General features: G+C 47.6%; 1 protein-coding gene across 1 annotated transcript; it reads left to right on the top strand.

Annotated features, from left to right (window-relative positions):
- Window positions 1-318: 318 nt before the first annotated feature.
- Window positions 319-16,021, top strand: rsf1a (remodeling and spacing factor 1a). Its single transcript, XM_023261915.3, has 18 exons — window positions 319-637; window positions 2,007-2,098; window positions 2,171-2,263; window positions 2,931-3,136; window positions 4,138-4,262; window positions 4,922-5,029; window positions 5,530-6,799; window positions 7,347-7,548; window positions 7,617-7,823; window positions 8,207-8,311; window positions 8,393-8,472; window positions 8,543-8,591; window positions 8,673-8,779; window positions 9,414-9,478; window positions 10,507-10,681; window positions 10,745-10,971; window positions 11,330-11,527; window positions 11,946-16,021. Exons 1-18 carry the CDS (start codon window positions 481-483, stop codon window positions 12,692-12,694), a joined length of 4,215 nt encoding a protein of 1,404 aa, XP_023117683.2. The 5' UTR covers window positions 319-480; the 3' UTR covers window positions 12,695-16,021.
- Window positions 16,022-16,672: the final 651 nt, after the last annotated feature.

Genomic DNA, 16,672 nt, shown 5'->3' with positions numbered 1-16,672 from the left:
ACACAGAAATACTTCAGAAGAGTTTCAGTTTGCGGTTGTTATAATTTCTCCGTTTGTACATGAAAACATTCTTTAAAACTGTGGATTATTATTTATTTTAGTAGGTTTGTGTTTATTCTGACTACTAATAGTCCAAAGAAAAACAGATAAAATGATGTAAAGGAGCAGAATAAGATCTAAAACCTGATTTTAATGAAAAAAACAAACAGCACTTAAATTTTAAAGTTCCTCTTTTCCTTCTTTTGCTCTTTTTCCTGTGTCGTCTTTTTGTTTTTCTTTATTAATTCCTCTCGGTTATTTTCCTGCTTTCTTCTCTTATCTATCTTCGGGATGAACCGGAGCCTCTGACGGGTTTTATTGAGAAGCTCCGCCGGACTCGGCCGCCCTCTCCCGGCCAGCTTGACGCCGGCAGCCCCTCTCAGCCTCCATTCATTTGGCTCCGTCCAGCAGCGGCCCTCCCTCCGTCTCTCCGCCTGAAACATGGCTGCTCCGGCGGTGCAGCTGAGGAGCTCCGGCCCGCCGCTCTGCCCGAGCTTCGCGGAGGTCTGCTCGTTCCTGGAGCGGTACGGCCCGGCGCTGGACCTGCCCGAGATGACGTTCCCGCAGATGGAGCGCTATCTGCGGGACACGACGACAGGTGAGGTCGGTGGCGGTGCTGGTGTCGGTGCGGAGCTGCGACACCGGAGCAGAAGCGGGCCGAGGAGGAGCGGGACGGTCTGTGGGAGGCTGGGTGGCCCGGCGGTGCAGCACCGGAGCTCCGGACTCAGACCCCGAGCTCCGGTGCTGCGTGCCACGCTGATCGTGGCCCGGGTCGGTGTCAAGTTCCCCCAAACCCCGCCGGGTTCCGTCCGGTCGGCGGAGGAACCTTCGGGGAGCCGCCGCAGCTAACACGAAGCTAGCCGGGATTAGCTCGGTTCGGAGGGGCTGTGTGTTACGGTTCGGGGGTCGGTGGGTTCGGCCTCCCGCCGGGTTCGGCCGGTACCAGGTGGCGGCCCGTCGGTTCCGTTGTCAGGCTGGTATCGACCGGGGAACCGGATGGAGCCGTGATACAGCAGAGACCGTGCCGAGCCGCTAACCGGAGCCGGACCGCGGTGATGTTCGGCGGCCTGTGGTCACCGGCACCGGGCCGCGGGGAGGCCGGGCTCCGAACCCTGTGTCCGGGTCTCCATCTCCAGTTCTGTCGGTAGTTCCGAACCGGACCGTGTTAGCTCCACCGCAGGCTAGTTTGGACTGTCAGATGTGCGCAGGCGCAGTAGGCAGCATCCGCTGGCTAACAGTTAGCTCGAAGGTTCCGTTAAGTTTCCGTTAAAGTGCAGCTCGGAACCAGAATGGGTCAGAATCTCAAGGTTCTTTAGAACCAGAAGGTTCAGATCCAGCGGGTTTATGAACAACCGGCACCGGTGGTTCGGTTCTGATCCACAGTTAGCGAACAGAGTCCAGAGGCAGGACGAGCCCAGAGACTAAAAGAACCGAACCTAGAAGCTCAATGCCAGACGAAACATGCCTGAAAAATAACAAAACATCAGAACCAACCTAAAATATCAGAACCGACCGAAAAACATCCAACTAACTCAAAACATCAGAACCAACCTAAAACACAAAAGATCCAAAGAGACTCTAGAGGGCCGAACCAGACTAAAAAATGACCAGAACCGGACTTTAAACCAGAACATCTAAACTAGTAAAACATCATCAGTTGTTTTACGGATCCAGTCAGAACCAGAACAGTCTAACAGTCTGGTTATTGATTATTACTGATCCATCTCTGTGTTTCTGACAACCGATCAGTGACGGAACTGATCAGTGACAGAACCAACTTATCATCTTCAGATCCCTGTAGACTTCAGAGACCAGCGGTGGTCCAACAGCTGATGAGATGTCTGAGGGGTTCTGATGGATGGGGTTCTGTTTCTGATTAGTCCTGGTCTTGATGAGTTCTGGTCCTGATGAAGTGTTTTGGTCCTGATGAGTCCTGGTCCCGATGACGTGTTCTGGTTCTGTTTCAGTTCCTAAACCTCTGGTGGACCTCCATGTGAAGCTGCTGAGGAAGCTGGGCCGGTCAGTGACCACGGACCGCTGGGAGAAGTACCTGGCCAAGGTGAGGCAGAGAACCAGAACCTGTTTGGAGAGAAAAACTCACCTGGTCTAATCGGACTGTTGGTTCCTGCAGGTGTGTCAGGAGCTGAACAGTACCTGGGCCTGGGAGCTGGAGCAGAAGGGCTACCAGGAGATGTCCATGGAGTGCAAGTCCAGCATCCTGAAGGTCTGAGTCCAGTTGATATGGTTCTGAACAAAGTCCTCCTCAGAACCTTCTGGTTCTTTATTAATGATCAGAGTTCGCCTTCATACTGTGAATATTTCCAGAGTTCCAGGTCCTTGAAGTCCATAGAGGAGAAAGTTCTAGAGTAGTCTACTTTAGAACTTTCTCCAGTTGTCGGTAGGTCTACTCTAGAACTTTCTCCAGGGGACGTTCTCCTTTCCTGCTTCCAGTCTTTAGTGTCACTTAGAACATTCCAGGTCCTTGAAGTCCATAGAGGTGGGTCTTTTTAATGGACTTTTTCAGAACTTCAAATTTGTTGACCAATTCTGGCCAATTTTCTAGTCATTTTGGACAAAATGTCAGGTCCTTTGGAACATTTTTTCCAGGTGTCTCAGTCTAAACACTGAACTGTGATCATTAGTATTATGGGATGTTATTATGGGAAGTATCGTAGTGTGAATAGCAGAAAATGATTCTCCTCAGAGTGAACGATGTCTCTAGATGATCCTGGCTCCTCTAATAGTTCTGACCAACCTCCTACCAACATTAAAGTTCACCCTCAGTCACCTTTAAAGTTCTCTCTGGTGGATTATCAGGAACCAGAACCAGATTCAGGGAACCAATGATGGTTTCTAGGACTCAAAACTGTATTTATCTGCTTCTCCTTCAGTATCTCTGCGAGTGTCAGTTTGACGACAACCTGAAGTTCAAGATGGTGGTGAATGATGAGGATCCGGAGAAGATGCGCCTGCAGCCAATCGGCCGGGACCGGCAGGGCCTGATGTACTGGCTGCAGCTGGACCAGGACCAGAACATCCGGCTGTACACAGAGGAGCAGGATGACCTGGATGGGTCCACCTGGAAGTGCATCGTCAGGTAGAGCTGTTCTGAGAACCAACCTCTGTCCAGTAGGACTCGGTTGAGTCGTGGACTGGAACCGGAGAGCAAAAATGTGACGCAAAGCGACCAAAAAATTACACAACACAAAACAAAGCAAAAAAGAGACAAAAAATTAGACAAAAAGTTACAAAGCGACAAAAAATGGACAAATAACAATAACGAGACAAAAAATATCAAAAATGAGAAACAACAAAAACCACATAAACAACACAAGCGAGAAAAAAAGACAAAAACAATACACAAAACAACGAATAAAATAAAGCATAAAATCACAAAAATAAGACAAAAAACACAAGTGAGACAAAAAGGAAACACAAAATGACAAAAACTAGAAACATGTCAAAAATCAGACAAAAAACAACAAAAACCAGACAAAATATTACAAAAACGAGACACAAAATGACAAAAGCGAGAAAAAAGACAAAAAGTTAGACAAACGAAACAACAAAACGAGAAAAAACTGAGACAAAAAAGTTACAAAGCGCCAAAAAAATGGACAAATGGACCCCCCCCCCCCCCCCATTTTTCTTTTTTTTTTTTACTCTACAAAGTCGTCCCACAGGCCAGATTGGACCCTCTGGACGACTGCTTTTGGCCCACGGGCCGCATGTTGGATACCCCTGCCTTATTTAAAAACTAAACTTATCCAGAATGACATTAAACAACTAGAAATGCAAAACCTGTACAAAATATCTTGAAACTTGTCCAGAATGACTTCAAATTTGTCCAAAAAGCAGAACTCTGACTTGAGATGAATAAAACCACCTGTTCCAGGCATATCTGACATTATATCGCCTCATTTTGAAACCAACTGAATTGAAATGTGTCCAGAATCAATGAGACTGACCAGAAGGACTCGTGAACTATCCGTTTTCTAACAGCCGGCCGTATAAACTTCAGGTTCAGTAAACTTCGTCTCTTCGTGGTTCGAGGCTTCTCCAGTTTCTGCTCCAAGTCCAACCATCCTGTCTCCTCAGGACTCGTAATGACCTGGCTGAGGCTCTGGACCTGCTGAAGGCTCAGGTTGACCCAAACTACAGTCAGGACCAGAACCAGAACCTGGCTGGATCCAGGAGCACCAGCCCCACTCAGAAAGAAGCAGGTATGTTGGGGAATGAACACAAACTGTAGGGTTTATATTTAACAGGTGTTAGAGATGCTTTCACATTTTAAGGTTCATTCTCTTCATGTTTCCACATCCATGTTGGTTTTTATGTCCATAAGAAAAGTCAGTGATTGGAGGATAAAGACTCCTGGATCTAGAAGGTCCAGTCTGTAGTCCTGGATAGAACTACACCATGAAGACTAAAGAACCAAGAAACTCTGAGAAAAGGTTGTTGAAAAGCATCAGTCAAGACGATACAAGAACATTTAAAGTTCCTGAAGATATCCTGGAGTCCAGTTAAATCCATCATTAAGAAATGGAAGGAAGATGGAACATGAATAAATCTGACTAGAGCAGGACGTCCTCAAGACCTGAGAGACTAGAGAGGGAGGTCACCAAGACTCCTATGACTCCTCTGAAGGAGTTCCAAGCTTCTAGACTAGAGTTCACCAGAAGAAATGTGGAGACTCTGAAGTCAAGGATCAGCTGTGGAGCTGAAGATGAAGGTCCAGCTACTAAACACTGACTGGGAGGAGGATACTGGTCCCAGTAGCCCTGCAGTAGGAGCTGAACCGGTTTGTTTGTTTGTTTGTTTGTTTGTATGAAACAGACTGAACTGAGCTTTGTTGGTGTCTGTTTGTGTTCTACTGATGCAGGCGATGCGGCCGTTGGAAGCAGCGAACCGGAATCCTCCAGACCTGCAGAACAACACGATGACAGTAAGAAGGTGGAACCTGAGAACGAAGAGAAACCTCCAACGGCAGGTACTAAAGGACCTGCTGCTACAGTCTGTTAACGAGGAAGTATCACTCTTTAATAGAAACTATAAATCAGTCAGTCATCAGTAGGTCTGACATGGAGCTAAGGTCTTCATCCAACATCTGAAACCACTGAAATACCAAGACCTGCTGCAGGTCTTCACTGTTTCATCTGTCAGACATGGACAGGTCCTCAGCAGGAGTCCTCTGCAAAATAGATTCCAAAACTGACCACAAGGAGACTCCAAACATCTGCAGAGGAACTCCAACATGTACAGTCAACACAAACAAACAGCACAGCTCCAGGCTTTCTGTTTCTTTGTGTTTCCTTGTTGCACCTCTGTAGGACTTTTGGGTCTTTTCCATGTCAGTTAGTTTTTCATCTGATTCTCACATTGATGCCGTTTATTCTCACATTGATGCCGTTTATTCTCATGTTGATGCCGTTTATTCTCACGTTGATGCCATTTATCTCCTGATCTTCTGGCTGTTTGTTCTTGTTGCAGCAGTTAAACAGGAAATCGCTGAAGCTGTGGTGAAAGAAGAGCTGCCGCCTCACAAACCATCCGTCATCGACAACCACGTCAGCACCATCACCACCGTCATAAAGTCTGAACTCAAGGATGCCGACACCCCGAAGAACGCCGTGTCAGTCGTCATGGCGCCTGGCACTGCTTCCACGAAGCAGGAAGTGAACAGGGAGGAGGAGGCGGAGCGAGCTATCGTCAGGAACAACCAGCAGGCCAAGATACCACTGAAGAAGAGGGAACTGAAGCTGGCCGAGAGCTTCCACAGCAACCACCTCAACAGCAGCAGCAGCAGCATCATCGTCTGCAACCCGGCTGCCATCCAGAACAAGGACGGGAAGCTGCCCACCTCGCTGGCGCCTCCCGGAGGTCCAACCACCTCGCAGCAGCAGCTGGTGGCATCAAGACCGGAGCTGACCAACGGGAGAACGTCCGTACTGCTGCCGCACAAAGAAGGGCAGAACGGTGTCATTGGCGTCATCGGGCAGGTCGGCGTCATCGGTCACATCGGCGTCATCCGGAGTCCATCCGAGCGCCACAGAGCCCCCGGTACTGAGCAGCAGGAGCTCAACGGGCCCATCTTGGAGCTCCGGAGCTCCAGAACCCTGGAGGAGGACAGGGAGGTGAGCCGGCAGTCGGTGCTGGTGAGGAAAGGACTTGCTGATCCTCCTCCTGCAACAACTGAAACTCCCAGAAAACCACCGTCATCCTTAAAACCTGATCAGCCTGAAGACAGAACAGTGGAGGCCGTTTCCTCGAAGTCCACAGAGGAACCCAGCAGACCAGCAGCAGAATATCAGACCGAAAAGACCATGGAAGAGCAGTTAGATAAGAACAAGAAAAGTCCTCAACAGGAGAATGATGAAGCTGAGGAGGCGTCCAGACAACGTGCTGCGGAAGCAGGAAGTAAAGATGACAACGAAAAGAAAGAAAAGATGGAGGAGGAATCTGGAGACGCTGTTCCACCTTTAAAAGCAGACCAGAAGGACCAGAAGGACCTTCAGGCTGGAGGGGTGAACGGCGGTTTGGCTGTCCAGGTCCGGCTGAAGGACTCTGGATCAGAGGAGAGGAAAGGTCCGCTGGAGGAAGCTTCATCTGAGCTCCAGAAAGAAGGAATCAGGCTGAAGATAAAGATTCCTCCTCACCGGAGAAACAAGTTAAAGAAAGGAGGGAAAGAGGAGGAGAAGGAGAGACAGCAAGAGGTGCAGGAGAAGGGGAGGCCACTGAGGAGATCTGCAAGGATCTGCAGGTATGTTCTAAAGGAAGTTACCACATTCATGAAACCTGGGGAGTTACAGAACTTCACATTCATTCCAGAGCTACAGGGTTCTTTAAGTCTACCGTCTCCAGTAACAGCAGCAGCTTGAGTTTCCCCAGAGATTCGTGAAGTATCTATCAGATCTCAGCAGGAACTGTTTTTATGTCCAACAGCTCCGATATTCTTACAGATAGAAACCAGGTTCTACAGCTGCTTTAAGACATGAATGGATCTGACATGAGTAGTGGTAAAATAACAGCTTCTTCAAGTAAACATGCCTGTTCTTCAACAGAACATGGAGTTGTAATGTTCTGTCTGGGTTAAAGAACCGCTATCAGTGTAGAGTTTTAGGTTCCAGGACATTCCAGGTTTAAATCCAGTCTGTCTGGATAAAGACTCCTTAAACCTTTCAACGATCACATCCTAGTTCCTCTTATTGTTCTGTCCAGTACCTGTAATGTGCAGATAGAACATGTTCCTGCTGTCTCTGGTTGGTTCTCACCATGACTTCACCTCATCTACACCTCTTTTCTTCAAGATCCTCTGCTTTGCCAACCTGCAGGCCGAGCTCGAAGGCGGCTGAGAGCCAGAGAAAGAAACCTCCGAGAAAACAGGCTCAGCTGGCCAGAAGGAGGGAGGAGGAGGATGAGGAGGAGGACGAGGAGGACGAAGAGGAGCAGAGCTCAGCTACAAAGAAAGACAGAAGAGCTGGACCGGTGGGGCCGATGAGGAAACGAAGGGTAACGTCTTGAACGTTCCTCCTGATGGAGCAGACCTGAACCCAGCACTGATCTATCTGTGTTTTCAGGGTAAACGGAGGCACCACCATCCTCGATGGTCCAACATCCGAACAAAGAGACGCAAACCCAACGAAGACGAGTTGGAGCGAGTCAGGAAGAGACACGAGGAGGACAGCGAAGGAGGCAGTGAGTCTGAGGAGGACTCGTCTAAGTCAGAGGAGCTTCCCAGTGAGGACGCCTGCACCCACTGTCGTCTACCCAACCACCCGGAGCTGGTGAGACTCGTCTGTCCTCAACCGAGTCACAGATCTTAGAGTCCTGAACCAAGTCACTGGTCCTAGTCCTGAACCGAGTCACTGGTCCTAGTCCTGAACCGAGTCACTGGTCCTAGAGTCCTGAAATGAGTCAATGATCATAGAGTCCTGAACTGAGTCAATGATCGTAGAGTCCTGAACCGAGTCACTGTCCTGAACCTTCGTAGAGCCAAAACGTCCCCGAACAGAAACTAAACTCTGAAACATCAGACTCGTTGACTAGATTTGCCGTACTACTCTGGATGTGTTGAAGTGTTTTTCTTTGTTCTAGTTACTCCTCAGACTCGGTGCATTTGCTGACTTGTTTCGAGTTCTTGTCCATCATGCTTTAACGTGTTTTTCAGATCCTGCTGTGTGACTCATGTGACAGCGGATACCACACCGCCTGTCTGAGGCCGCCCCTCATGCTGATCCCAGACGGAGAATGGTTCTGTCCACCGTGTCAACATGTAGGTTCCTCAACCAGAACCTTCACTGACAGGTTTCAGAACAAACATCTGACCGGTGCTGCTCTGGTTCTGTCCCTTCAGAAGCTGCTGTGTGAGAAGCTGGAGGAACATCTGCAGATTCTGGACAGCGCTCTGAAGAAGAAGGAGCGAGCAGAGAGAAGGTAAGCTCAGAGCAGCAGCAGATAGCTGATCAGCTTTCAGAGTGAAGATCTAATCCTCTGGTCTGTGCAGGAGGGAGCGGCTGGTGTACGTCGGGATCAGCGTGGAGAACATCATTCCTGTAAGATCTACACCTGGAGAGGAGATGTTAGCTCAGCTTTTACTGAGAAACTTGAATAATTCCGATCTGCTCTGATCTCAGGAGGGAGACGAGGAGGAGGAGGAGAAATCTGCCAAGAAGAAAGATCCTAAGAAGAGTAAAAACCTGGGGAGGAGATCGACCAGAACAAGGAAACACATCAGCTACAGGTGAGAAGGTCCAGAACCTTACCTGGATATAACATTAATGAACATTCCTGAGATATGATCAGACTGAAGGGTTCTGATTATCAAGATGGCGCTGATTGAGCGGCAGCCAGTTGCAGCAGCTCTGACCCTTCTCTTTGTTTTCCTCTTGTATATAATCTTCTACATGATATTTATAAGAAAAAATAAAAAATAAATCGTCTGTATATAATGTTTTTTTTTCTGCAATTTTTGCACTGTTTCTTTTTCTTATCTATTCCTGCACTGCCTTTATACTTTTTCTTTGGAGCTGTAACGGTGAAATTTCCCCACTGTGGAATCAATAAAGTTTATCCTTATTCTTATCCACAGAGAAGTTCTTCTGTCAGATCAGAAAAATGACAACATGAGAATGAATGCAGGAATTAAACAACAATAAATATAGAAAACAAGCTCAAATATAACTGGATAGAACAGTAAGAAGTACTACTGGCAGTATTACTGAAGTACTAAAGACATGTTGAATATTGTACTGTAGTGTCTCTCTACCAGTAGTAACTATTGATCTAACAGCCAGAGGTTTCCTGTCATTTATAATTTAATCAGAATATGAGCAGAAATGCTTCAGATGGAGGCTGTGATCCTTGTTTCTCTGCAGGTTTGATGACTTTGATGATGCCATCGATGAGGCCATAGAAGAAGATTTCAGGGATCTGTGTGGAGGTCAGTCCTGTTAATGTGATGTTTATGCTAATCAATCTAAAGTTCCAGTTATCTTTACAGTATTTATTTTGTTTAAAAGTTTGGGGTCACCCAAACAATTCCACGTTTTCCATGAAAACTCCCACTTTCATCCATGTGCTAACATAACTGCACAAGTTTTCTAATAATCAATGAGCCTTTCAACACCATTAGCTAACACAATGTAGCATTAGAACACAGCGCTAAAGGGTCCAGAGGAGCCACACGGTACATTTAATCTGCAGTAAATGGTAAAGATGGTGAAGTTTAGGATAGTAGACTGTAGATTCTGGGTAAAGTTCAGGACAGTAGACCGTAGATTGAACATTTGTGTGTTTCTTAAGCAGCTGTTTAACAGATGCTCCGTTTTTGAAGGACGTATGTTCAGTTTTTTATTTCATGACTTTGTTTGACAATAAGATATGCGGTTGCTGGCCCCGCCCCTTGAGGAAGAAGACTCTGTCTGTGATGGATAGATGAGTGTTATAGGACTGGTGGCTTACGGTGTTTTCATGTTAGCATCTGTTAGCTTCTCTCCTGCTCTCATTAAAGTGTATTTTAGTTCAGCTGAACTACAGTAAAGCTGTTCTCGTGTCCAGATGTTTCTGGTGTCAGACAGCAGAACCAGGATGAAACAGACCACATGCTAACATGCTAACAAGCTAACCAACGTTAGCTTCATTTAAACACTGATTTTATAACGTCGTTTGACAACAAACACAGCAGCTAAAATCACACAGATTTACTGAGAGAACGTTAGAAGATAGAAAGTCTCATTCATCTGTCAGACATAGAGTTTTCTTCCTGAAGGGGGTAGGGCCAGTAGCAGCTCATTTAAAGCTACAGAAACAGTTTAGAATAAATCCAGGATTCTAGAGTCTGGAGGAACCAACCGTCTCGGGCTAGAGCCTTCTGGAGACACCAGAGACGATTCATTGATTTAAGAAAAGGGAACAACGTGGAGCTTTAGCTAGAACCCAGAGAGTCTCACCTGGACTGTTATGATGCAGGAACTGGGCGGGGCAGAGACATCACCACCGTCCTATCAGAGGACGGGAAGGAGAGCCAGCGGCCAATCAGAAGCCAGACTCACGCAGCCAGGAGCAGGAGGAGACGGAGACTGAATGACCTGGAGAGCGACAGCACAGCGGCGGAGAGCGAAGACGAGTTCCTGATCAGCAACAGGTACCTGAGTCCTGTAGGTGTGTTTTCCCTTCGTCCTCCCTCTGACTGCTCCTCTTCCTGCAGCTCCGAGGATGAGGAGTTCGGAGCCTCGGCGGCCGACGATGATGAGGAGGAGGATGAAGATGGCGGCAGCGACGCGGGCAGCTGGGACAGCGGGACACGTCCCCGCCGGACCATGAAGGCAACGCCCAAACACAAAGCCAACAGAACCCAACGGAGAGGCAGAAAGAAGCTGAGACAACGTCGAAGACGCTCCTCTGAAGAGGAGGAGGACAGCGATGAAGAGCTGGGTGAGTTCAGAGGAAACAGATTCAGATAATAATACAACACGCTAATAACACGCTGAACCTACAGGGTCTGGAAACTTTTCTATTTTCACCCTCCAGGATCTCCTAAAGGCATTTTACTGTCAGCTGTCTGGACTGACGTAAAATGTCTGCGTCTGTTTAATCTCTGCTAAAAGTGTCGTTAACTCAAACCTTAATGCTGCCGTCAACCTTTAAAGCTTTTCAAATACATGGTAGTAAAATTACAAAAAAATGTTTCATAAAATGGATCAAACTCCCAGAAGATTCTCAGTTTACAGTGAAGTAAAACGGAATCTTCACATTTCAGACGATCACAGACTCCTCTCCGTTTCCTCCTCAGACTCGGATCACTTCAGCGACATGACTGACAGCGACGCTGAAAGGAAGAGGCGGGGCCTGAGGCGGGGCCAGCGGCAGCAGGTCAACTACCGCGAGACGTCCGAGTCTTCAGACAACTCCAGAACATCTGCCTGCAAGGAGAAGCCCAGACCCCGTGGCCGGCCACGCAAACAGCATCTCTCCAGCGACTACAGCAACGGTTAGTTACCGCCAGCAACATCACCGCTGGCAACATCACCTCCTCATCGCATAGTCGATCTTACTCAGTTCATGATGCTGCTGTCATCTGAGGTTATTAAACCAAATGTCTTTTTGAACATTTTAACCACTATAAATATTGGAGAAAATTTACAGCACATGACTCTCAGTTCATACGCTTCAGCAGGTACTTTGTGTACCTTTTTATGTTGTGTGTGTACTTCAGTAAAAGTACTAAAACCACGCTGTAAATATACTCCACTGCAAGTGGCATCATCATGATGATTAAAGCACGGTGGTGGCAGCATCATGATATGAAGCACGGTGGTGGCGGTATCACCTTCTCATCCATTTTCTTCTTCTTACCCATTTTCTTGTTTTGGGGCAGAAAGTGATCTCTGTCTTTGTTTTTCCTTCAGCTTCGTCCTCCAGAGACTCGGAGGAGGAGGATGACTATGAAGATGAAGAGGAGTACAACCACAGGAGGAGAGTGAACCGGAGGAAGAGAGACGACGAAGACCTCTGCAGGAAACGAAGGAGGTACGAAGATGAGGACGACGCTGGAGAAGGAGGCCGGCGGCTGAAGAGGAGGCTGTCAGAGGAGGACGCAGACCGGCGGAGGAGGTTAAAGAGGATGGACCAGGAGGACGAAGACCTGGAGAAGATGGGCCGAGGGAAGAGGAGGGAGATGCTGTCACAGCAGCGCCGGAAACGCCTTGCTCAGATGCTGAAGAAACGGCGGCCATCAACGGACGAAGAGGACGAGTCGGAGGAATCGGAGTCATCCTCGGAGGAGGACCGGCCGGTCCGCAAAAGACTCAACCGGATCGACTCTGATGATGACGAGGATGAGGAGGAGGACAAGGAGGAGGGGAGGCAGAAGAGCAGGAAGTGTTCGGAGAGGAAGGCCGACTACAAGAACGACAGCGACGCTCAGGAAAAGGGGAGGGGCTGCAGCCTGTCTCCGTCTAACGGACATCGGACCTCCAGAGGCCCCATGAAGCCTGGGGTTGGGAGTACCACTGTGCCCAGGGACAGTGCTGCCTCAGGCAGGCAGGGCCGGCACAATGGCCCCCTACAGCCGGAGGAGGAGGAGGAGGAGGAGGAGGAGGAGGAGGAGGGTCAGACGGACTCTGTAAACTCAGCGCTGAACGCTCTGCAGTCATGATGGCTGCTGGTTTGAAGAATGTTTCTTTGCTTTTCTTTCCATCTCTGAACCCTCCACTTCTTGTCTTCTTCCTGCTGTCGTATTGTATTAGAGTACAATCCATCCCCAGAACCTCCCGTTACCTTCTCCTCCATCCCCAGAACCTCCCATTACCTTCTCCTCCATACCCAGAACCTCCCGTTACCTTCTCCTCCATCATTAGAACCTCCCGTTACCTTCTCCTCTATCCCCAGAACCTCCCATTACCTTCTCCTCCATACCCAGAACCTCCCGTTACCTTCTCCTCCATCCCCAGAACCTCCCATTACCTTCTCCTCCATCCCCTCTGAACAGCGGCCGAAGCCTCCAGGACTTCAGGACACGATTCCTAACTTCCGCCTGAAGGTCCCACAGCGATGAGTCGGCCTCAGGAGTTAGTCTGTGGTGTACCTCGTTCTAAAGCACTTCATCATTCTCATAGCACTTAATGAGCCGCCGAAGAGGGTCTGACCGAACACCTGGACCGGACCTAATCCAGCACTGAACCGGGTCAGCCAGTCCAGACAGCAGTAGAGTCCATCTAGGCTGCGACTACTCACTGGTTTGGTTTTTATACACCAAGCATTTAGATAAGATTGATTCTAGAGAGGTAAAACCCTGATTCAGACCCTGATGGCTGCAGGTGAGCTGGGCTGGAACATCTGTAGAACCTTAAAGGTGAACTTACCTGGTTCTAGCAGCTCCATGAGGGGTGGTTCTGATCCAGATGTTCCAGCAGTGTTCACTGTCAGACCCTTGGCCAGCGGTTCACGTTCGCTGTACATAGTTTGCCTATACGCTGTTCCTGTAAGATAATAGATGTTCTGTTCTCTTAGTAAAATATAGTGTTCTATTTTCTATATGAAGGCGAGGAGAGATGCTGCTGAGGACGTGAAGATGATCAGCTTCTAGCTTGTTGTGTTTCAGATCCTTCATTTGTGGATATTTACATATAGCATCAACCAAACCTGGAAAGATTCCCCCTGACCTCCTCAGAATCAGCTGATCGTTGATCTAAAGTAACTTCAGTTTATTTAATGAAGCAAAGTTTGACCTTCAGACTGAGAATGTTTTCATTTCTGGGGCTCGAAACTTCACAAGTAGATAGACACCATTTCTACTGTGAAGCATGGTGGTGGCAGCATCATACTTAAAGCACAGTGGTGACAGCATTATGATTAAAGCACGGTGGTGGCAGCATCATGATGATTAAAGCACGGTGGTGGCAGCATCATGATGATTAAAGCATGGTGGTGGCAGCATTATGATGATTAAAGCACGGTGGTGGCAGCATCATGATGATTAAAGCACGGTGGTGGCAGCATCATGCCTAAAGCACGGTGGTGGCAACATCATGATTAAAGCACGGTGTTGACAGCATTATGATTAAAGCACGGTGGTGGCAGCATCATGATGCTCTTGGCAGCAGCCATGGGGTTGTACAGTTAGGAGGTTAAAGGATACCAGTGATTCTCTGGATTTCAAGGACCTGGAACTCTGGAAATATTCCCAGTATGAAGGTAGAACTCTGATCATTGATAAAGAACCAGATGTTCTGAGGAGGTTCTGAGGAGGTTGTAGGGATGGTACTGATTGGTTGTTGTGAAGTGGAGCAGCTTGGAGGTCATCAGTAAAATGTCTTTAAAGTCTGAAGAATCTTCATTCTTCTGGTGGAGGAATGGAACACTGATGAACTCATCTCTGTTCTGCTTTAGTCGGTTCCTGAAGACGTTCCTCTGATCGCTTCACTCTGAACTGAAGGCTGAGCTTCATTTTAGTCCTTCTGTCGGTTGGAAGTTTGTTTCTAAAGCAGCATTCTGACCTGAACGTCTACGTAGGAACCTGCTGTAGAAGATCTCCACTGATCATCCAGTTCTCTGGTTCTCATGTAGGACCCTGTGGAAAGGATGGAACAATCGGCAAAATAACTCAATGCTGCTGATGGTTAGAGAAAATATATTCAGAAAAATTCATTTTGTACAAGTTTAGATCGTAAATATCCAGAAAGTACAAACAGAACCAACACCAGGTTCCTCTATGAATTGTTATTGATCTCCTCTGATTTCTGGACAACCTTCAGCCCTCAACATCCATCTAAAGACGGCTTTTATCTCACTTTGATTCAATGAGTTCACATTTTTCTTCTGTTTTTAAAGCATCCTGGTGACTTCTGACGAGTCCCAGGACTAAAGAGTCCAACCAGACGGCGATCTGGTTTCATTAGAAGAACCAGCATTCTTTTAGAACCTGCTAGAACATTCAGAGGATTCTGATCAGAACTAATGATGCTAACGGACCCAGTCGTCTGATTTATTCCACATAAAACCAACCAAACTTGAACAAAGTTCTGCCTGAACCTCCTCAGAACCTTCTGGACCTTTATTAATGACCAGAGTTCTACCTTCATACTGGGAATGCTTCCAGAGAACGTCCAGCCAATGTTCCGAGAGAGACTAAACTTAAAGACTGGAATCAGGAAAGGAGAATGTCCCCTGGAGAAAGTTCTAGAGTAGACCTACCGACAACTGGAGAAAATTCTAGTTCTAGAACTTTCTCCAGGGGATGTTGTCCTCTATGGACTTCAAGGACCTGGAAGTCTGGAAATATTCCCAGTCTGAAGGTAGAACTCTGATCATTGATGAAGTTACTGCACATGAAGATCCAGAAGGTTCTGAGGAGGTTCTGGGTGGAGGTCTTCTCAGGTTCTGGTTGGTTCTATGTTGAATAATCAGAGTTTCTGTTCTTATGTTGTATAGAAAAGTGTCTTCTGGGGTAAAAATGTATTTTTCTAGATTAATTCCATCTGGTAAAAGCAAACTGAAGAGGACCTGTGACATGAGGAGCAGTTTTTTCTTCTTCCATTCCATCTGAACTCTGGTTTTGGTTGCTCCAGAGTTTCCATGCAGCTCATTAGTCTGATGTTTAAGGACTGATGTTCTCTGGCTGTTTTAACGTTCTATGTTGATAAGAACTCAAACATCTACTTCATCAGTCTGTAGATCAGGAACATGACCCAGACCTGCTGATTCTAGAAGAAAGCTTTTGGTTTTTAGTCGTCTACATCTGATCTGTAGAGATGAAGCCTCATTATTAAATGTTCTTTCAGGCACATCCTGTTGAACCTCAGTGTAAACTGGGACTTCTGGAGAACCCCGAGATCCTCTGAGAACTAGAGTTGGTCCTCCAGCATCCAGACAGTAGAAGCTCTGAAGATTCCGACAGTCCTTCATCTCTGTTGTACTGTTCCTGTAGTTCTGCTGTAACATAAATGTTTTCTAAGTTATTAAACAACATCCAGCATCTCCTCAACGCGCCTGTCCTTCATCAGACAACTCCAGATCCACTACAGATTACACTAAAGTAATCAGTTACATCCCTCAGGGAGTATCTAAATACTTCATCAGCTGAAGAACCCAGAATTCACTCTGGAAAAACTGAGTTTACTGTTTCGTAGAACACTTAGTTTTCAGGTTTTATCAACTAAAACCAGAACGGCTCCAGAAAAACCAGCTTCAGCAGAAACACGAGTGTGACTGGAGGAGAAACTACCTGGGGAGTACAGGGGTGTTAAAGTACCCGGGGAATACGGGGGTGTTAACCTACCTGGGGAGTACGGGGGTGTTAACCTACCTGGGGAGTACGGGGGTGTTAAAGTACCCGGGGAGTACGGGGGTGTTAAAGTACCCAGGGAGTACGGGGGTGTTAACCTACCTGGGGAGTACAGGGGTGTTAAAGTACCCGGGGAATACGGGGGTGTTAACCTACCTGGGGAGTACGGGGGTGTTAAAGTACCCGGGGAATACGGGGGTGTTAACCTACCTGGGGAGTACGGGGGTGTTAACCTACCTGGGGAGTACGGGGGTGTTAAAGTACCCGGGGAATACGGGGGTGTTAACCTACCTGGGGAGTACGGGGGTGTTAACCTACCTGGGGAGTACAGGGGTATTAAGGTACCTGGGG

This window comes from Amphiprion ocellaris, chromosome 7 (genome assembly GCF_022539595.1).
Source record: "Amphiprion ocellaris isolate individual 3 ecotype Okinawa chromosome 7, ASM2253959v1, whole genome shotgun sequence".
Classification (NCBI taxonomy): domain Eukaryota; kingdom Metazoa; phylum Chordata; class Actinopteri; family Pomacentridae; genus Amphiprion; species Amphiprion ocellaris.
Note: the sequence above shows the minus strand (reverse complement) of the source record. Positions and strands in the feature narration are given on the sequence as shown.